This window comes from Ictidomys tridecemlineatus, chromosome 6 (assembly GCF_052094955.1).
Source record: "Ictidomys tridecemlineatus isolate mIctTri1 chromosome 6, mIctTri1.hap1, whole genome shotgun sequence".
Classification (NCBI taxonomy): domain Eukaryota; kingdom Metazoa; phylum Chordata; class Mammalia; order Rodentia; family Sciuridae; genus Ictidomys; species Ictidomys tridecemlineatus.
This window is the reverse complement of record NC_135482.1, coordinates 169,812,568-169,835,729: the sequence shown is the minus strand read 5'-3', so window position 1 is coordinate 169,835,729 and position 23,162 is coordinate 169,812,568. Positions and strand designations below refer to the sequence as shown.

At 37.7% G+C, this 23,162-nt stretch overlaps 1 protein-coding gene across 4 annotated transcripts in view; it reads right to left on the bottom strand.

The window, feature by feature from the left end:
• The window catches only part of Dclk1 (doublecortin like kinase 1), a 328,262-nt gene that overhangs the window by 162,633 nt on the left and 142,467 nt on the right, over positions 1–23,162 (bottom strand). For all 4 annotated transcript variants that reach the window (XM_005317099.4, XM_040281607.2, XM_021730402.3 and 1 more), the window contains exon 4: positions 704–803. In XM_005317099.4, the coding sequence (XP_005317156.1) occupies positions 704–803 (100 nt within the window). The remainder of the gene's footprint in view (positions 1–703; positions 804–23,162) is intronic.

Below are 23,162 nucleotides of genomic sequence, written 5' to 3'. Positions count from 1 at the left end.
CCCTAATGAAGTATTAGCAAGGATGGGTCTCTTAATTAAAATAATCTTTTCTGTAAAAAATATTCGTTTAAGAAATGATGCATAATACCAAAAAAAAAAAATTCTCAAAGTCACAACCTTTCATATTCATTTCCCCTTTTTATCGGTTGTCCCTTCTTTATCAGTTAGAGAGGGTGGCATTTAGTGTATTAATGGAAGGAAGCGTCTTTCCTCTTTTCTCAATACCTCACACAGATGCTAATGACACACAAATTCCAAAGTTTTACAGGAAAGGGGACACCAAACCATTTTCTCAGTTAGGAATTCAAGGAGGCCACATGAAAGCTGAGCTTAGAAACATACTCAATAATTTTATGATCACAAATCCCTCCACTATAAATTTTGAGAAAAAAAATATACAATTAAAAATGTAGAAATCCAAGAGTGGTTTTCTATAAAACATCAACCTAGATATTAAATGGTTATAAATTAGCCCTTAATAATTTATTCTTCTAAATGACTAGCCTTTCCAATTATCATTTCATCTGTTTTCTATATTTTAAAAAAATCAAAGAAATTCAAGATATAGGAAAGACATGCTGGTTGGGGATCTGAAACTGATTTGGTAGCTTTGGAGTTGACATAATCTTGGCCTGGTACAGCTCATTTTGGAAAGCTGCCTCAAATTTCCCCTGGTTTTGAACTTTTTTTTTTTTTTCCTTACCACTTTCATCTAGCAAGAAATCATCCTGGTAACGGAACTTCTCCGGTCCACATGCAATAAAAATGTCATCGTCACCAAAAAAGTCCTGAAGGCACATCACCTACAAGAGAAAAGCATGGTACTCAGCGAGGGGTCGCAGAACAGCAATTACAACAATGCATCCCTACAAGCAGACATCTGCATAAAGCTACTTCCCTCCTAATAGAATCAACAGGACAGCTTCTCCAGAGGAATTTCAAAGGAAGGGCTCAAGCATCTGTTACTAGTAAGAAACATGTTACATTTCAGTTCTGCAGGAAGACTGGATAAGGCAAATAGAACCGGTAACTGTCACATTTATTACTTGATATATCAATAGGCTATGAGGTAAGAGCCCTTTGTTTCCATAATAGAGTGGATGCAAAAACATGTGGGAAGGGAGGTCCCCCCTTACTCTTCTGAACGCAAAACTCCTTGACAGCAACAAAAGTCAGCATATGGTTTTAGCAACAAATATGTTTTTTAGTAATTGAGGCCATTGTACGTGCGCGATAATCATCGAAGAAAAATATTGGTGTCATAATATGAACCTAAAAATTTCCTTTAAACCCATTCCACCTCTGCTTGAAAGAAAAATGGAACCCTTCATAAAGGGAATAATTGTAAAACTAAGTAATTGCTGAGCTCTAGTTATGGAGACTGCCAGCCCACCACCCAAGGTATGCTAAACACTTCAACCCCCAGACCCTCCAGCTTCTCGCTGCAAAAAGTAGAGTCCCAATGCAAATTTGTGGCATTTTTTTTCCCACTTACTCTCCAATAAGAACTTTAAGAGTGGTAAATGTTACTTTACAAGAAACTGTAGTCAAAATGAATAGTTCCCAAGCATATTGCTGTCGGTCTTGGGAGAAGCTAATAATGTTTTGTTCACAGTTTGTACAATGCCAATGCTGAGAACACTGCTGACTTCTGTCTCTCTGCAATTTCCTTTGATCACTTGAGCAAATCATAAGGTGGCCAATTGAAGGCACCTTTCCAAAGCTCTCTGAAATAGACTTTAGAATAGCATTTTCCCCTTGGGCATCTGAGGACAAGAGACAGACTCTTCTAAAATATTTGATGCTTATTATCCACATCTCCCATATTTCTCTGGAGTTTCATCTGTGAGCACCTCTGGGGTTCTGTATTTTTGCAGTCCCTGATGACACTACTTCGGCACATCACATGTGCCAGAAGACACCGAGTTGTAAATTGGGAGAACATGGCATTATTTGGAGTCCCCAAATGCAACGATGTATGGGCTTCAGATAGTCTTTGTAAATCATGTCACATTTCCAAATAATCATTGAAGATTTAAAAATAACTTTTTTTCCTCTAACAGTTTGATAAGCAATACTAAGGTGCAGCCATAGTTGGGTGCATTTTAAGAGAGCTTGAAGATGCAGGTGGTTTAAAAGGAATGTTGTAATCACGGAAGAAGATGGACCCAAGGGCTCTGAAGATCTGATTTTCCATTGGTTTAAAAAGAGGCCTTTTGAATTCCAAGCCTGCCCTCTGTGTCACTCTTCTCTCTCTCATTCCAATCCCACTCATTTTTACCTTCATGATGCCCCAGCTTTCTCTATCAGCATTGGGGTCATCTCAACCAATCTCATGCAAGCCACTTCCTTTTTTTTCTTTTCTTTTTTGGTACTGAGGGTTGAACCCAGTGGTGTTTAACCACTGGGCTACATCCCCAGCACCCCCACCACCCTTTTTAAAGATAGGATCTCCCTAAGTTGCTTAGGACCTTGCTACATGGCTGAGGCTGGTCTCAATTTGCAATTCTCCGGCCTCAGCCTCCTGAGTCACTAGGATTACGGGGGTGTGCCACCATGCCAGGCAAAATCATTTTCCTTCTTCATGCATAAGTCTTTACTGAATGCCCATTGTATGCCAGCAGCACATAGCATTAACATACAAAATAAATAAGACATGGGCTAGGGGTATAATTCAGTGGTAGAGCACTTGCCTAGGGTACATAAGGCCCTGGGATCAATTCCCAGTACAACCTCAACAAAAGACATGATCTCTCTCTCAGACAAAAATGTGGACAATGAACCACCAAGAGCTGTATTTCCTAAAGTGTGGGTGGTGAACAGGTCTTGTACAAAAGAAGTTTCTAAGGCCAAATATCTCACATCAGGTTTACCCAATGTAAAGAGGTTCCTTTGTTTCTGAACTTGGAAAAACCCTTTCGTGTGCTAATGTATACCTGGACTCCAAAGAGGAGACAGGTAAATCCGGTATGTCCCAAAGTTATTTGATTCTAGAACTGCTTTCTCAACATACATCCCAGTGTTTACTGTTCCCTTTGAACCTATGCTGACAACCGGCTCACCACCCCCCTCCGTGGAAAACAAAAACCTCAGGAAACACAAAGGACAGAACAGTTACCCACCTTCTTCCCAGGCACCTGTTTCTCTAGTAATAAATATTTATTTGCTAATTTGTTTACTAACTCAAATGGGCCTACTGTGCCCACATTCTATGCCAACTGTTACAATGACAAATTTCTGAGAGATGAAAGTACTGTTTTCTAAGAAAATAGTCTTTCCTTTCTGCATATTCTCACCTTTTGCATTTTAGAACATCAGGTTGCTACCTGAACTGGATTCACCTATGTGTGCATGTTTGATGTTACTGCTAAGTGGACAGATAACTATCATGAAAAGTACAACATGTTATAAGTGGGTTTCCAGCCAACTGACATCCATCATTTTGCTGATGATCATTCTCTAAGACTTAAAGAACAGAACACAGAAAGATCCATCTTGGATGGTTTAGGCATAATTCTGTTGGCAAGTGGGAAACGAAACATGATGAACTTTTGATGTTCTTTCCAACACCAGGATTCTGAGGATATGAAAGGAACCCAGTGATTGTTAAGGAAAAGTAACTGTCATCACCCAGCACAAAAAGGCCAGGGCAATTCATTCCAGTGACTTTTACCTCTCAGGCTTCAATGGTTGAAATCAAAGAATTTGTTGAACTATCAGAAACTCTGCTGTTTTCTGTGCTTTCTGCTCTCAATCATTTGGCCTCATTCGTGCTCACAACTTCCCATCGGAAATGATGGGTAAGGTCAATAGTTGAAATTCAAACACGAAACGGCTCCTTGACAGAAGACTTGAAGGAGTTGAGGGCAAAGGAGGCTGAGACACAAGGTTACAATACAGATGGATTTAGGATCATTGCTCTGTGTCAATTTATTCATGCTCTGACGCTCCACCATTGATCTAGAGTTAGCTATAATGCCTTCCATCTAGCAAAAAGAATAACAAGAAGATTTATAACCCTTTTTCTCTAAGCAACTACACTTCAAGAATCTTCCTTGAGGCTTTAGTGTGCATTCTGATATCAAGGGATTATAAAAAGTAGAGAAATGTAAAACCTGCATTTTGCATAATAACCTGACTTTATATATCTATAAAGTGTTAATCCCTTTTAAATTTGATGTGCTCAAAATTCAGCGTGGTTAGCAGCTTAAAAAAATGAGTTCCATTTTTGGGTGGAAAACATGCTTCTTTGCCACAAGGGGATAGTGACAGTTGGCCTCTTCTATCATGAAATCTCTGCTCAGTGGATATCAGATGTTGCAAGCATTTATCAAGGTCAGATACAGAGCAGATGCAAAGGTAGAGATACCAATTTTGAGAACAGACATGTCCAGCCTATGAAGAGCATCCTTCTAAGCTCCTCCTGCCCCTCTCCCAAGGCCTGGTGCCAGTGCCTGCTCTTCCCAGTTGTCCCCCTGTGGTCATGGGTTGTGTTTGTGCAACATTTCTGAAGCCCATCTTTCCCTACCCTCCTTTCCTTTATCCAAAGTTCATCTTTCTGTCTCTAGACATTGGCAATTCCCTCTTGTGAATTTTCTCACCGCCCCCCACCCTGCCTTCTTTCTTTCCAACGCATCGCCCCTAATTTTGTCAGTCTACTCAGCCTACTCTTCCTTAGTAAATTTTGAAATCACTCTCCATGGCTCAGGAAACCATTCATGGCTTACAATCATCAAATTCAAGTTCATCTTTTTGATCTTGGCATTCCAGATGCCTCAAAATCTGGCTCTAACCTATCTTTGATGCTTCCAGTTTTTTAAGATGTGATATAGTACCTGGTGTGTAATAAGCTTTTGTTGAGTGAATGGATGGAAGGATGGATGGATGGATGGATGGGTGGAAGGATGGATAGATGGACAGGCTATGCTCTAAAGTGAATTATGTTCCAATTTATCTGCGTTACTTTTTCTTCTCTAAATAAGGGCTTATTCTTTCCTGCTTATGTGGTTTCTTGTGTTTTCTTTTTGTTTGTTTGTTTGTTTGGGGGTTGTTGTTTTTTTTGTTGTTGTTTGTTTTTATGAAAAAGTTTTCCCTATTTTGCATCCATTCCTACTGACTCTTCATTATTTAAATCCTTCCTATGAGCCAAGGTTCAGTTGAAGATTCAAGCCCTGCCTCTCCATCTACTCCAGTCCAAAGGCACTCATCCCTGCTCAGAAGCTCTAGTCATCATTCAATAAAAGTTCATTGCTAGCCACTGTGATGATCCTTGAGACTACAACTGTCCTTAGGCTTTACCTTTTCCTTTTCAGTACATGTGTCTACAGTCTTATCTTCCCAAGAATTCCTAAGATACTGCTGTAAATCAGTAACTCAATAAAGGGCAACTTGCATTATGTTCCAGTGATTTTGTCCAAGGCCTGAAGTCAGATGATTTGAATTCCATCTCTTTGCTCTGTTGTCATCTATGACTTGAGCAAGTCAGGAAATCCCAAACAGCTGTCTTGAGTCCTGTTTCTAAAATCCTAAAGCCAATCAGAGCAGAAGCTGAGTCTCCTATTGGGTGCTCTTCTTTAGCACTACAAAGATGTTGCTATTCCCCAAGAGCACAGCACTGCTGACATAGACAGGATTTAGAGTTAATCCAAATCTGCAATTTATGATGTTAATCTCTTCCTTTGTGCCTCAGTTTATCATATCAATTGTTTTAAAGATTAGATGAATTAAGACAATGAATAAGATGTGAAAAAGATCTCAATACATTTTTGCTATTTTAATTTTGTTTATTAATTTGGTACCAGAGATTGAATCCAGGGGTACTTAACCTCTGATGGACATCCCCAGCTCTTTTTAAATTTTTTTTATTTGTTTTACTTAGTTATACATGACAGTACAATGATCTTGACATATCATACATTTGAATCAGATGGGATATAACTTCTCATTTTTCTGAGTGTACAGGTTGCAGAATTACATTGGTCATGCAGTCACGTGTTTAAATTTTTATTTTTGAGACAGGTCTCCTAACTTTCTTAGGGCCTTGCTAAATTGCTGAGGCTGGCTTTGAACTTTCAATCTTCCTGCCTTAGCCTCCCAAGCTGCTATGGTTACAGGTATGAGCAACCACACCAGGCTAGCTATTTTTATTAGCCAAATATATTTTTACTTCAAAATAAGTACAAACCAAATGTATAACTAATGGAAGGAAGGAAGGAAGAAAGGAAGGAAGGAAGGAAGGAAGGAAGGAAGGAAGGAAGGAAGGAAGGAAGGAAGGAAGAAAAGAAAGAAAGAAAGGAAGGAAGGAAGGAAGGAAGGAAGGAAGGAAGGAAGGAAGGAAGGAAGGAAGGAAGGAACTAACTAACTCCAGGACAATATCTCAATAGGCTTTTTTTTTTTTTTTAAGTAGATTTGTACAAAATGTAAGAAACGAGTGCCTCTTATTGCTTTGGGAACAAGGATTCTACCGGTATTATTATTTTGATGAAAAGCATTATTTTGATGAATTAGCATCATGGAATTAGTGCAAAGCTGGTAGTAGTCACTAACACACAGAGGTGAAGTCTCGTCCATCCAGACTATGATTTCTATTAGGCTTCCAAAGATGATGCTGTAAACAGTTATTTGCAAGAATGTTCATGTGATATCACAGGTACAGTTCTGTGAATTATTGTTTTAACTCAGAACTTCTTGGACTCTGTCACCAACTTTGATGTTTGTGGGAATCAGAGATTTGCCTTCCTCTGAGAAAACTACTAGTGTAGTGACTTGTCCTACACTAGTAAAGAAAGTTTATGTATATCATATGCAATTCATAAAAAAGGTAATCTGTTTATGGCCCACAGTACTTAATATCCTATTAATTTTGGCTTCTCACTTAGTTCTTTGATTATTGTGTAGAAATCTCACACTAAAGAAAAACATTCTATTTATTGTATTCCAGTTTATCTCTATTGGTGCTTAGGTAATGGCAAAGCTACAGTATCTCAAATACTATAGGTGATTAGAATTACCAGATGTGCTAGAAATAGCCCTTTAATGAGTATTAGGATGCCTGAGTTCGGAGCCCAGAATTGCCATGATTGTATGAACTTGGTTGAGTTGACTAAAGTCTCTTGCTTTATCAATTTCCATATTGATTCTTATATGTTATAACAGTAATTACATGATGAAGACATAAAGATGAAAATTGTCTTTTTGATGTGAAATACCAGTTCTCTATATATTACCACAGTTCTCTATATATTACTACATTTAATCCTCAACATATATTATTACATTTAATGCTTTCCATTATGAAGGACACAGACTTTATTTGGGAATAGTTAGAAGATTGCTGTAATTTGGATCTTATGTGTCCCTCAAAGGTGTGGTAAAGGCTTGGTCCTGCATGGCATTATTGGGAGGTAATGGAACCATTAAAAGGTAAGGCCTAGTGGGAGGTCTTCAGGTCACTGGGAGTGTGTCCTTGAAGGGGAACGTGAGACCATAGACTTTTCCTCTCTCTTTCACTTTCAAAAGAAGTGAGCAGGTTTGCTCCACCACGTGCTCCTGCCACCATATGCTGCCTTGCCACAGGCTCAAAAGCAATTGGGCCAACCAAGCATGGACAGAAACTTCCAGAATTTGAGCTTAAAGAACGCTTTTTCTTCATAAGTTGATTATCTCAGGTAAAATTCTTGGAAAGCAAACACAATGGTATTAATATTCAATTCTACAAACAAAAAAGAGCCAGATTGAGCAGATCAGCAGAAATGTGAAATCAGGTCAATTAGAATTCAAATTCGGGCTGTAAACTACCAAGATGCATGGGGAAAAGTCTATTCAAATGCCTAGAAAAACATACCCTGAAGGCTGCATATTAGAAATTTTAGTTGACAAATCATTACAATGAACAATTACCACATATATTGTATATTAGTAGTATATAAAAAAGTATCTAATAAAAACACCTGCTTTTTTTAAAAAAAGGAAGCTTGAATTATTACTTGAATTAGAAAACATCTTCCTTTTTCCGACTAGGTGAAATCTGAATGGTATCTTTTCGCTTAAGTCGTCCTTCTACACACAGTCACAGGAGACTAAGCAGCATACAGAAAAACAAAACGCTGCACACAAACATGGACTTCCTCCCTTCTGCGCTTCCGGCATGAGTTGCTCTGCAAAGGCAGAGATTCAAACAAAGGCAATAAAAGCATCTGCTATTTACACATTTCCAAAGCAAGACCGTGGAATCCATTCTCCCCTCCCTGGAATGAGATCTCCATGGTGATGCCGACTTCAGCAAGCCCCGCCAGTTTCTTAGCCAGGTCTTGCAAAGATATTTTCTTTACAAGAGCGCCCTCTACAAGCCGGACAGGGGATAGCGCTGCAGCCAGGGCTGCATTTGTTTGAGGCCAGGGAAGCCATTGTGTTTTCCTCAGGTGTTTCTCCTTGGGTTAGAGATTCTAAAATATTCTACTGTTACCCGTTTAATATATTTTAAGTTATAACCCCTTGTAAAAATAAAATCCAAGGAATTCAATAAATTCCATTGTTGGAATCACTGAATGTGGCATATCCTTTGAAAATTGTCTTTTTGATGTGAAATACCAGTTCTCTATATATTTTAATTTTTTTTCAAAAATGTTTATTTATAATTTCTCATTCTTCTTGATACCGGTGAAAGGTAGTAGGCTTAAAGGTTCTGTCTTCACGTTTTAACAAGATGCTCTTTATGAAAAACTAATGTTTATGCCTTTGTAAAAAACCAAATAATCTAGTCACCTTATGTATCTAAGGTGCCAAATCAACAAACTTGTTCTTTCCGCATAATTCATAATGTGACCGTTATAATTAGATTTCAGTTCCATCCTGGCACATACAGCCCCCTTCGTCCTGCCAAAACTGAATTGAGAGAAGGTTTCTCTTCCAATTTCATTCTACACTTGGCTTTTTTTCTCCTCTCAGCACTGAGAAATTCTTACACCATGTGATATTATAGGTCAAACACTGTGAATTTTTCTGTTCTATAATCATGTAATTCCATATGTTATTAGTTCTAAAATATGTCTACAATTTGTTTTACAGCCAAATATTGGAGTTATTTGTGTTATTTTCATAAAAATGCATTCCCTATAATTTTTTTCATGTTCTTCACTTTATTTGTCAATTAACTTTATGGAAATGATAATTAATTTTTACAGGAGTACCTTTGGCTAGAAATTTCTGATTTAAAAAAATCCTTTAGAGAAACTCTCATTCTTGACCAGAAAGAGATATAGGCATAAAAAGAGAAATAAATGTACTAATCATCATCATCATCATCATCAGAAAGGAAAGTGTAAAGATCCTCAAACTACTTTTTACCAGTTATAATGCATGACTAAGACACTTTCCTGCAAAAACAGGTAACACTGTTCAAGTTCAGAATAGACTAGTTGATAACACTGGAATAACAGGCTACTGTTTAAAGAAATAAAGGAAAACTTTCTCCTTTGAAATGCTAACAATTTAATTTTCTGGTTCAATCAGAGAAAAACAATTATGGAAATGAAAATGCATGCATTCTCTGGGTGTGTTCTGAGCTGCTGTTTACATGGACATTGGACAGAGCTGATGATGTCCTATGGTCTGACCCAGGAGCATGTCCTTTGTGCATGGGTCACAGTTTTTTACAGACTCTGGCATACCTAAGAGGCTGGCAACCAATTTCAAATGATTGATCTTTCATTACTTATCCAGATGGTTCCTGATGATTTGACTGACAACTTTTTGACCTTATGATGGTGTTACTGCCATTCTCATCCAGGAGAAACCACACTCCAATGCATAGTAACCATCCATTAACATGAGTACACAATCATTCTGTTTTGCTCCATAAATTGCATGAGGTATTCAACAGAATAGGCTTTGTGTTTACTAAGTCTGCCCGAAGGAAGGCCAAGGTGAATGTTCTGAGCATGTTTAAGGTAGACTAGGCTAAGCTGTGATGTTTGGTAGGTTAGGTGAATTCAATGCAATTTTTTAAAAAATATTTTTTAGTTGGTGCTGGACCTTTATTTTATTTATTTATGCGTGGTGCTAAGAATCAAACCCAGTGTTTCACACATGCCAGACAAGCGCTCTTCCACTGAGCTACAACCACAGCCCTCAATGCAGTTTTAAGTTACAATATTGTTAATTTACAAAGGGCTTATGAGATGTAACCTCATTATTAATCAAGGGGCATCTGCACTAACATTTCTCTTTCTGTTTTTAATTTGTATCCTCCTCCTTTTGGGCTGCTACAACAAAATACCATAGACCAGGTGGTTTATTAAAACAAAAAAAAAACTTATTTCTCACAGTTCTGGAAGTTTGCAGTCCAAGATCAAAGCATCAAAGGTTGTCTCACTTTCTTACAGATAGCCACCATTCACGTATGAGTCACAATAGTGGAATGGATGAGGCACCTCCCTGGGGCCTCATATAAGGGCCTGAATCCCATTCATGAAGGTCTGCTTTCATGACTTAATCACTCCCTAAAAGTCCCATCTCCTAATAGCATTACAGTGGGGGTTAGGGTTTCAGCCTATGAATTTGGGAGGGAGGGGGACACAAAGGATCAGACCACAGTGTTGTGGCTTGTGCAAAATGACCCTTTAGTAAGGAGTAGGAACCAGGTGCCTTGATTTTGTTATCTAATAGATATGTGACCTTGGGCAGATATTTAACACCTTCAAGTTTTAGTGTGCTCATATTTAAAATGGAGTTACTAATGTTTGCCTTGGCAGGAGGGTGGAGTTATATACGGGTTATGGTTTGGATGTGAGGTGTCCCCCAAAAGCTCACATGTAAGACAATGCAAAAAGGTTCAGAGGAGAAATGATTGGGTTGTAAGAGTCTTAATCCAATCAGTGACTTAATTCCCTGATGGGCATTAACTGAGTGGTAACGGAAGTGGTAGGATGTGGCTGGAGGAAAGGGGAATTGGGGACTGACTTTGGGTATATATTTGTATCTGGAGAGTGGAGTCTCTGTTTCCTGATCACCATGATGTGAGCTGCTTCCCTCTGCCACCTTCTCCTGCCATGATGTTCACCCTCACCTGGAGCCCTGAAGAATGGAGCTGGTCTTCTATGAGCTAAGACTCTGAAACCATGATCCATCAAATAAACTTTTCCTCCTTTCAGTTGTTCTGGTCAGATCCTTTTAGTCACAGTGCGAAAAAAGCTGACTAAAACAAGTCAGGCTTCAAACCCAGAGAACCAAACCAAACCCACAAAATCTACGTAAGGCAATACCTTCTGGTAGAATGTTCCGGGTCAGAAGTTAAAAGTGTATTTAAAACAACTAGTTGCTCTCTTAATTTTGTGTATTCTTAGTCAACATGTGCACAAAGTTTCTCTCCTGGTGTTTTAGAAGGAGCCCAGACAATGCTCAGGTTTATGACATGCCAGGCCAATACAGGACAGACATGATACATATTATCTGATTCCTCACAAGAACCCCATGGAAAACTTATATATTAAGAATTTTTATTAAAAAAATCATAATCCAAAGTATAGGTATATATTTGAAGGATTGAAAACACAAAGATAAATCGCTTTACCTTATATGTCCTTGTGAACTGGCTTGTGACTTGAGATTGCATAAAATAATATTCTCAAAGCCATAAAAGTACGCTTCTGCCAGGAATATTTATAAGTGTTGCTTGACATTAAAGTATGGAGTTAGTTGCTTTAAATATTTCTGTTTCTATTTCTAATCTACTTGTCGGCATAGATAACTTGACATTAAAAGAGATATTTTTTATACAATTCAAATTAGTCTTCTCAAGAAAGTGATGTTTTCCAAATGGCAATCCAATAAAGCTGACATTTCCAAAAGGGTTGTTAGCACTACCATCACCATCACCATCACCATCACCACCACCAATACCTTTATCATCACCATAATCACCACCATCACTGCCATCATCATCATCACCCCTGGACCACTGCCATCATCACCACCACCATACAACAATCATCACCATCACCACCACCATCATTATCACCCTCATATACTACCATTACCACCTCAATCATGATGGGAGCCCACTAAAACTTAGGAGCACTGTTTTTTTGTTCTTTCTTTTTTATTTTATGAGGACAGGGTCTTTTTTTTCTCTTGTGCATTCTGTGCAGCATATTAGCCAGGATTCTGTTCACTGGGTGCTTAATCATTTCTAATTGATAATAATCATCACAGTAATATTCAGTACCAATGCATCCTAAAACTATTTTAGGAATAAAATTATATTTTTCATCCAAGCTCAAATGCAGCTAGTAAAGATGTATACATGGCTTTGAAAACATTATTCAAGAACAATACTGATTCTTCCAAAACTATATCTGAGAGCCAGTCAGCTTTTAAAATTGCAAATGAAAACATCTCTGGAATTGTTTGAATACTAATCCTGATTTTGCACAGCTGTTTTAAGATCTAAGCACAGCTGATGAAAAGTTGAGAGAAAGATGGTAAAATAAAAAAATATATAGTCCAATATGAAGGTTTGGTTTCAAGACATTATGTTTTAATAAAGTAATGCTGATCTGGGTATACATCTATGAATATGTACTTGAAGATATCCTTATGCAATAGTCTTTTAAAAATTATATATGGTGACTAAAACACCCTAGTCCAATATTATTTTTTTTCTTTTCCTCCTTCACCTTCTCTTCCTTTTCCTCCTCCTCCTTCTTCTTCTTCATCCTATACTGTGCATATTAGAGTTTCTACCATTCTGTTTTTTACCTAAAGGTAAGAGTTGAGTGATTTAATATGGCTGGCTGCCATCTCCCACAATGCATGGGCTGTAGTATAAAGCAACATAAGAGAGACCTATAGAGGCCTGATAAGCAGTAGAGTGGTCCAAGCATAATAAAACACAGCCAACAGAGTAATCGATGGCCATTAACACACTCCGACAAAAGGAAATTGACAGGGACTATGCTAAACTGGAACACTCTTCCACCCGTCTAAATGGGCAGCTCAACATTTGTCCTCCAGAAAAGTAGGCCAAGTCGATTAATTTCCTAAGAGAAAGTGAAATCAGTTTTTTTATTTGAAAGCCTCTAATGTTTAAAAGTTGGCAAAAGATTTATTTTTATTAAAAAAAAAAAATCATTGTACACAATGTCCCCTAGGCCGGCAGTTTCCTGGGGGAGAATTTTCTGGTGGAGAATTCCACACTCAGTGGCCATTAGTGGTGGGTAATATGCACAGGTACCAGTCCCCATAGCTGAGCCAAAGTCTTAAGATAGACCACTCGACTTCCCAACAGATTCCAATTTCTGTAATTTCCAAGGGAAGGAAAGGACAAAGTTAAGACTCACCACTTCTGGAAATTAAAGCATACCAAAAACTAAAAAATCAACATGGCAAATCTTTTATATGTATGTATGTGCATTTGTGTGTGTGTGTGGGGGGGTTCAACTACATGTGCTTACATTGATGAATTTGTCATTTGAGAATGTTTTCTATATCCTTCCCCTATGCCTGATTATCATGCCTCTCCCTTCCTGAGAGACAATGAAGTTTGGTGAATCTATAACAGGAGATTTCAGAGCAAGTGTTAACAGTTCAGCAGAGATTGAAAAACAAAAATTAGACACCTCCAATAAAACCCAGAATTATAATCCACTTCCTTCTATCCCTGAAGCCACCCTCCGGCTGCAAGGTCTAATCATACTTTCAAAACTGTCAGCTTCATCTCAAAAGTGAAAAGTCTCTCTTTAAAATCAGCCATCCTTTTGAACACATTTTCTCTGCCCAAATGTGAAAATAACCACTAGAGCCATTAAAAACTATTAGAGATGTTAGTTCTAGTTGGAAGGAAGCAGAGTATATAAACTCAGTCATCTGGGGAGACAGCTTTGGGGGCTAAAACATCAGAGTGAGAGGATAAAAATTAAAGCAAAAGGAATCAAGGCTTTACACAAATAATTTTTAATGGTTGGTTTTTATTTATTGAGTTTCTCACAAGTCAGGAGTAAATTGACATGATTCTTCTTTCCTTCTACAAACTGATGGCCTTTCCTTACAACAGCATGATAGGTTCTGAATATCCCTCGTGATCTGGTCTATTTTTATAGGGCACATAAACCTAGCACAAGAAGATGCTATTGATGAGTTAGTCTTCTCAAGAAAGTGATGTTTTCCAAATGGCAATCCAATAAATGCTTGCATTTGCATATTTTTATGTTCTAATTCACATTCAACAATGCACTAGTATTGAGAGCATATTAGTAATGGCTTTGAGAATAGGCTCTGGAGTCAGAGAAACTCAGGTTCAATTTCATGGATGGGTAATGTACGTCACCTACTCAACGTTTGGAAATTCCCATTTTTTATAGAAAGAATGAAGATAATCTTGTACCTACCATCTAGAAAGTTTGATGAGATAGTTCATGGGCTGGGGTCAGGCATGATATAAGGGTTCAGGAAGAGGCAAATAATAGCATACATCCCTTACATTAATGTTGGTGGAGCATAAACTTCCAAGATGACTCTCAGGAAGTCAATGATCATGGATGAGAAGGCAAAATAAATCAGCAATTTTCCAGTTGGTCTTTCCCTTATACTACTTCAATAGAGAGAATTACTCTGTCTTACAGCTGTCAGATTTTAGACAACTGCAAGACACTGGAACTGCAGTCAGCACTAACCGAACACATGGAAATAATGTTCTCTTCCCCCTTGTACATTTTCCATTTTTTCTTTTATATGTGAAGAACACAGTGCAATAACTGAATTAATATAAACTATCTCCTTACATCCCCTGAAAATCATATTCTTTTCAAGTGCTTGACAAGTAGGCGACTGAACACTCTCTCCAGGCTGAAACATTTGTCCACGCCAATCATAACTTCCTTGATGACAAAGGAAATGAGATCCAAGCCGGAACTGCCAAAGTGAACAGCAATTCAGAACCTCGAAACCATAAAAAAAGGCATAACCATTCAACGTAAATCTCAAATTTGAGGTTTTCTCCTTGTTTGTCACTTAGACAAACTTCAATGGGTCATTCACATGTTTTAAGTCTGACTCTAATATTAAGTCTCATCAGATATGAATGCAGTTAATTACCATACGCAGTAGTTATGATTATAAATGTGTTTAAAGAAAATCACCACCATAATTTAATTTCCAAAGTAATTAAGCCATAAAATTCGTTTTTTATGTTGTAATGTTAATACTGCTCTTTGGTATCCAAATACATGAATTATTGACAAAAGTTTTTGAATATGAGAAATGACATGATGAATTTTGGGATGCACAATTCAACACATAGCAATATCCTTCACTATGCTGTGTGTCAAACTGTGCACCCTACATTTCATATGTTGAATTACGAATCCCCATCATTAAGAATATGGTCTTATTTGGAAATAGGCTCATGGTAGATGCGATTACAGACGAAATCATGCTGGAATTGGGTGGACCCTAATCCAATATGGCTGGTGGCTTTATGAAAAGGGAAAATTTGGATATAGCTTTGCACAGAGGAAGAATGCCATGTGGAAATGAGGGCAGAGATCAGAGCGATCCTTCTCTAAGGCAAGGAACACCAGAGATGGCCAGTAAGCACCAGATGACAGGGGACAGACATGCCCCTTTCAGCCTTCAGAAGGTACCTTGACCTCAGAGCACTGGCCTCCAGAAATGTGACAGAATACATTCCTGTTTTTTAAGCCACCCAGTGTGTGTACTTTGTCATACAGGAGTCTAATCAGACTGATATAGGTGTGCATTTCTCATGCACACAAAATCATAGAAAAACAAAATTTTCCTACAAAATACTCATCACATTTTGACTAGAAGGATAAGATGATTAAACTGAAACACGGAGATTTTTAGTAACATCAGCTGTTAATAGCTTCACTTTTCCGTTAACCTTAATAAGTTCTAGGAGTTTTAGTGACAAATTCTAAAGCTGAGGACATTCTTTTAAAACTTTATGTAAGTTCTGCTAAACTGAAAGAAAGGCAAACACGGGGTTTTTATCCATTGTACATTTATGACAGTTATTATTTATGCCTCAATAAATTATTCTTGATTGGACTGTTAAGACCCTACATTATCCAAACTCTTTGTCTTTTCTGTTTTGTTCATTGTTCATTGTTTTACATTTTATACGCAGAATAGTGAATTAAGAACAGAAAGCCTTTATGGGACGCCTCCTTGGCTTAGGGAGTCCTGACAATGTCCCAGAATGAGCCAATCCCTGGACTGTGGCAAATGAGTTAAAACTGGGTTCTTCTAATTTGACTCTACAAATCACTCATGGTGTGATCCTCACATGTCCGAAAGCCAGTTTTGTCTTGAGATGAGAGTTCATATTAGAGGGGCAATGCCTTTTCTAGTTCTTGCTTCGTAATTTACAAAGGAATACACCCAAAGGGAAATCTGGGATGCAAATGTTTATTGCAAGCCTATTATGCCCAAGGAACTGAATAGAAAACGCAGCACTATCACTGCATTAAAGAACTTCTATGGTGAGTAACGATGAAAATATAACTAATTCTACATTAAGAGACATCTGTTATTAAGTATTTTGATAGGAGAGAAGACCAAGATGAAGTTTTATTTAGCCATGTTTTGTGAACCTGAAAATGGAGATTGTCAAGAATTGATTTTATACTGTGAAGTTAAAAGTTATTCCTATATTTTTGCACATTCTAGTCAGTGATAACAGAACAACAGTGTTGTATGTGTTTCTAGAACCTTGTTCTAAAAATAAGCAAATCATTACCACAGTAGTACAACAATTTGAGAAAACCCCCTTTTTAAAATTTTAAAAGATGAAAAAATAATAATAATACTTTTAGAACCAGGAAATAGTAGTTAAAGTAGTACTACATTATAAAGTTAAACCTGAGGAAGATCATTCTTTTTCAGATTAAAAAATGCTTTAAAAATGTAGTAAAACCCTCTCATATTAAATTACAAGAAGATAATTGGGATTAATAATGAATTATTATGGTTCATTTTCTCCACAGAATTCTGGAAAGAAATTAAAGTTAGAAGATAAGGGGTGTCTAAAATTGCAGAACTAAAGACATTCAGGAGGAATATTCTGTGAAGTGCTAGGTTTTGAGAATTTATAATGTTGGGTTTTAAGGGGGAAAAAGGAATACGTTTTTCTGAATTTTCTTTTTTTTTTTCAGTAGTTGACAGACCTTTATTTATTTATTTATATGTGATGCTGAGAATCGATGAATTTTGGGATGCACAATTCAACACATAGCAGTGCCTCACACATGCTAGGTAAGTTTGCTACCACTGAGCCGCAGCCACAGCCCCAAGAAATACTTCTTATAAACAATGAAACTATAAGAATTATAGGAGCCAACGTTTTGTAGAAGAGGAAATGAACATGCAAATTGCATGAGTGCATGATTTCAGAATTCACACAAAGTGCCAAGGCTTAAAACCTCCCATCTTCCTTTCCTTTTGGCAGCCTCACTTGTACCCAGGTCTCTGCCTTCATGATACCATTAAATCAACTAACCAAATTACACCAAGGCAGGAGGCCGGAAATATGTATTTGCATCTTATAAATTCCAATCTTTGCAAATGACCTGCTAGAACATATTTTTTTTTAATTTTGCTTGCATCCAAGTTTTCCTACATACCAAAAAACCTTAAGCATCAAAAAGAAACATTCTCAAAAGCTATGACTTCCAAGAGTTTCATAAACTGAGATGCATGAGCCAAATCTGGCCCTGCAGCCATTTTTATATGCAGCCTATGAAGTAAGAATGGTTTTCACATGAAAATGATTGAAAAAATTTCAAAATAAGAACCATATTTTTCGTCAGGTGAAAATGATAGGAAAATCAAATTTCAGGGTCCATGAACACAATATTATTGGAACACAACCCCACTCATTTATTTATGTATCATCTACAGCAACATTTGAGATAAACTTCAGATTTGAGTATGGTGTTATATCTCAATATCCTCTGGAAATTGGTTCCAGATCCCCCTCTTGGATTAAAAATTCTGCAGATGCTCAAGTCCTTTATATAAAATGATGTAGTATTCACATCCAACTGAATGCTTCACTCATGTCTGGATGACTCATAATATCTAATACTTTGCAGTTTCCATGAAAACAATTGTAGTATATTGTTTAAGGAATAAATGACAAGAAAATAGCCTATCAGCATTCAGGACAGGTGTAATCCTTTTTTGCTCCCTGAATATTTTCTGTGTTTGGTGAATCTGCAGATATGGAGCCTGTGGACACAGGAGGGCCCACTGTAATTCCAACAGTAACTGTATTGGCAAAACAAAGCCTAAAATATTTTCTATCTGACCCTTTTCAGGAAAAGTGTGCCCATCCTGTTTTGCCTCAATGTTTAAGTTGTTTTGACATAAAATCGGCACGTTGCTCTCAGACCCTAGAAGACATGGTTCTGGTATCAATTTTCTGGGATCCTTCTCCAGCTAACAGTCTTCTGAACATAGTACAGGCACTCATGAAAGCTTCATACATGATGCTAATAATTTTTTTTAAGTAAGTAGGTGCACAGAGCTATCTATCAGAGTTAAAGGAATGTTCCTGTCTAAGCCAGTAAATTGCTGCTCTGTTCTGATCAGTAAGTCGGGCTGGGCATGCTCTCACCATCTGTACACATGACCACTGAATGCAAAGGAGCAGCCCCTCTGATTCTCTGACTCACATTTAAGGGAATTAAGACAAGCATCTGGAGGTTGTGTGCTGTGTGCACATGGCCCTCACTCCCTCTGATGCCAACATGCTCTTTCTTAGCCAAATTTCATTCACTTGGTTGTTAGTGGTGTTTCCACATTTAAAAATATTTACCTCTTTAGGGATCTCAGCTTACAAGTTGCTGTGCAAAGCACAGAAGGAAATTCCTGTTCAGGGAAACCTTAAAATGTCCTCCCATGAAGGAAAATTCATTAGACAGCAGCTAAGGAATAGTTAAGAATCCACACTGATGGCTCCCCTCTTCCCGGAGGGCTGGCTGGTAGCCCCTAAGAATTAATCCGTACTGAGTCCCTGTTTTCAAATCACCTTCCACTCTCTGAAGTTCAGGAAGGGCACTGGCTTTCTTCTCTCTTTCTCTTTACATCATTTTCTTTTGTGCTGTATCCAACCTTAGAAATATGTCAGAACCATGTAGAATTAAAAATGACCAAAATATTCTAGACCAAGAACACTAAAAAGAAATTGTAAGAGATTTGAAATTTTCATCCCAGAAAGAGGAAAGCCATTGAGGGGATTCATAGAGGATTGAAACAGTATTACTGGAGTTAAAGAAAGGCCAAGGAATAGAGAACACAAGGTGAATCTGAATTAATTTTGCTGGGTACAAGATTCTTGGTTGGCACCCATTTTCTTTCAGAGCTAGATATATGTTGTTTCAGGACTTTCTAGCTTTTAGGATCTGTGATAAAAAACTGCCATTATCCTTATTGGTTTTCCCCTATATGTAATCTGATTCCTTTCTCTTGTGGCTTTTGAAATTCTCTCCTTATTCTGTATATTGAGCATTTTTATTATAATGTGCCTTGGTGTTGTTCTGTTGTGATTTTGTACATTTGGCATCCTATAGGCTTCTTGAATTTGGATTTCCAATTCATTCTTCATGTTTGGAAAGTTTTCTGATATTTTTTCATTGAACAAGGTGAAAGGAAAATTTTAAAACCAAACACAAGAAACATGAAGAACTTTCTGAAAATATAATTTACTTAAAAACTGAAATGGTTTGCCACCCCTTAGGATGCCACTTTTTAAAAAGGAAGAAAATAACAAGTGTTGATGAGGATGCAGAAAAATTGGAAGCCTTTGTGCCATTCATGAGAATGATAAATGGTACAGCTACCATGGAAAACAGTATGCTGAATCTTCAAAATATTAAGCACAGAACTTCCATAATCCTACAATTCCACTTCTGGGTATATACCCCAAATAATTAAAAGCAAGGCCTTGAACAGACACTTGTGTATCCATGTTCATATCAGCATTTGCAATAGTCAAAAGATGGAAGCATATGTCCCTCAATGGATGAAAGGATAAACAATATGGTATATCATACAACAGAATATTATCCAGCCTTAAGAAGAAGGAAATACTGATTATACTGATTGGTGCAATGCCACAGATGAACCTTGATGGTATGATGTTAAATGATAAGCCAATCATATAAGGACAAATATCATATGGTTTCCCTTATGTGAAGTACTTAGAGTAGTCAAATTTACAGAGACAGAAAATAGAACAGTAGTTTCAAGGGGATGGAGTGAAAGGGAATGAGAAGCTGTTGTTTGATGGGCACAGAGTTTAAGCTGTAGAAGATGAAAATGCTCTGGAGATTGGGGGTGGTGCCCATGTATTGTGAATACACTTAATGCCACAGAACTGTATACTTAGTAATGGTTAAGATGGTAAAAATTTAGTTATGTATATTTTACCACAATTAAAAATGAAAACTAAAATTGGCTTCCAAGAAAGCATTGGTACACCCACCTTGTCAGACAAAATTGTGTTAGATCCTGGTAAGAGAGCAGGAATTCAGCAACATATACATAAGCGGGCAGGTTTTATTGAGCCAGGCATGGTGGCATATGCCCCTAATCCTAGCTACTCAGGAGACTGAGGCAGGAGGATCACAAGTTTTGAGACCAGTCTGAGCAACTTAGACCTGGTCTCAAAATACAATTTTAAAGAATGAGCTAGGGATGTGGCTCAGTAGTAGATCACTGCCCAGCACGAGCAAGGCCCTTGGCTCAATCCTCAGTATCTCACACACACACACACACACACACACACACACACACACACACACTCACTCTCATACACACACACACAAAGTTTCTTTTATTTATTCCTTAGAAAAAGGAAAGAAAGGGGGTGGAAATTATGTTTAAGATGGTAGATGCAAAAGAGTGACCAACTTGTCCTGATTTGCCCAGAAGAGTGGGATGCTACCAGCTGTAGCCCTGTAAGTACCATCCCCCAGATCTGTGTCTGCCTGTCCCATGTGCTATTCCAAGATTTCTCAGACTCTCCTCAGGCACTGAGAGCCAGGAAGCAAAGAGGAAACTGATTGGGAACATCCACCCAAGCCTGATGCTCTCCACCCACCACCTCCCCTCAAGTCTCGGGACTTCTGAAGGAGGACGCTGTTAAGCTAAGGGTAGATTTCACAGAGATATCTTCCCAGGCAGCAGGGTAAAGGTAGGACATTCGGGAAAGAGGAGAGAGGACACTCCTTGGTCAGGAGCTGTCTCTGGACACTCAAGTTCGGCCTTCCACTCTGCTCCACATCAGCTCCCCAGGTCCAGGAGGTTGTGGACATGTCCCAGTCTCAGATATTCTCAGAGGTACCCTGAGCAGTGTCAGTGTCTATGCACTCTGCTACAAAGTCACCATTGCTTTCTGGCCCTGACGGTATTATGTTAAATGAATAAGCCAGTCATATAAGGACAAATATCATCTGGTTTCCCTATGTGAAGTACTTAGAGTAGTCAAATTCTGAGAAGTCAGCTCTTCAACAAGCTGGACAATGGATTCTTAGGCAAGAAAGAGAACCAACCACTGCTTTGAGGTTTGACCTTTTTATGCATGGAGGTCACAAAAGTAGTCCCCCAAGGGAAAGCGACTGGCCCTGGGGTCTTCTTGGGGTTTTATATAAAGTGGTCACTGTAGGCCAGCTGGGAGCTGCTAGAATGCTGAACATAAGCTTCAGATGACATTGGGACAGGCTTTTCCTATCCTTACCCTACCCTGTTCCCTGTACTATTCATATTCTCTCTCTCTCTCTCTCTCCCTCCCTCCCTCCCTCCCTCCCTCCCTCCCTATTTTATAATTTTTGTATTGCATTGTTTTGTTTCATTTTTAGCCAGGCTACACTGTATTTCAGTCCTGCTATCAGAGACCCATAAAAGGCAAAATTTAGTGTGTATAATCGTAACCCTAAAATCTATAGATTCATTTTAAAATCATTAAGACAAATAGTCTGAATAGTTTTTACAAGTATAATCACTAACAAACAAATCCAAACTCTATCCACACAGTGTGTTGGAAGTTTGTTAAACCTTACCACCTCTTGTCTGGCCTGGACAAAGGGTGACTTGGCCTAAGGCTCTCTGTATTCACAGAGAGATGAAATCATCTTATATTAAAAAGCAAATCTGGAAAATAAGGAAAACAGATGCTTATGGCTTCGACAGGTCTAGATGATTAAATTGGAACAAATACCAAGCCATATTAAATAAACTTGGATGATAATATAACATGTTGTAAGTTGGGGAAAATAAAACTCCAAAGAATATACGTAGAACTTTGACCTCAAAAGCAATTCTGGAGCTGTATTTAATGTGAAAAAATTTGTCCTCATAAGAAAACCATATAATATAGATGTTGAGCATCGATATATATAAATATATATATCGATGCTCAACATATATATTTTAAAATATGCTTATATTATATATAAATACATATATTTATAATATACAAATAAATATATTTATATACAAGTAAATATGTAAATATATTTATATATATAATGTATTTAAAATATGTATACATTTAAGACTATATGTATATTTAAAAATATATAATATATATACACAATAAGGTTATGAAACACTTTTATTTAAATCTTAAAATCAAAAGCAACCTTTCTTTTAATCCATTATGCAATAAATTTAATAAATACTTCCTATGGTTAACTTGAAGGTGCCCCCACTGGTCTATAAAAGATAAACTTTAAAGGAAAGATGTAGGTACAAAGCTCAAGGAAGAAGGATCCGTGAGTGGCTTAGAACCCTTAGCCCTCTGTAGACAGCACCTTCATCTACCTCCTCATCTAGCAGAATTTCGGTTTGCTTCCCTTTCCTGAATACTCACTGAGGCTGCCCCTATTTTCAATGACTATTGCCTACAGTATTTGGCAGAAAGTCAAATTAGCATGAACAGCTCACACATTGAAAGTACAACAACATTTCATTGTGGCCCACATGACAATTGATGGGAATTTCTCTGAAAGTCAATTATAAGGTTGCAGCTGAAATTCTTTTCTCACAAAGGTGGGTTGCAAGTTCAGATATATCCAGGCTGTTCCTGATTTGCAAATAATTCTTCCAGTCTTGCTGGATTATAGATCCTACTTTCTAAGAGA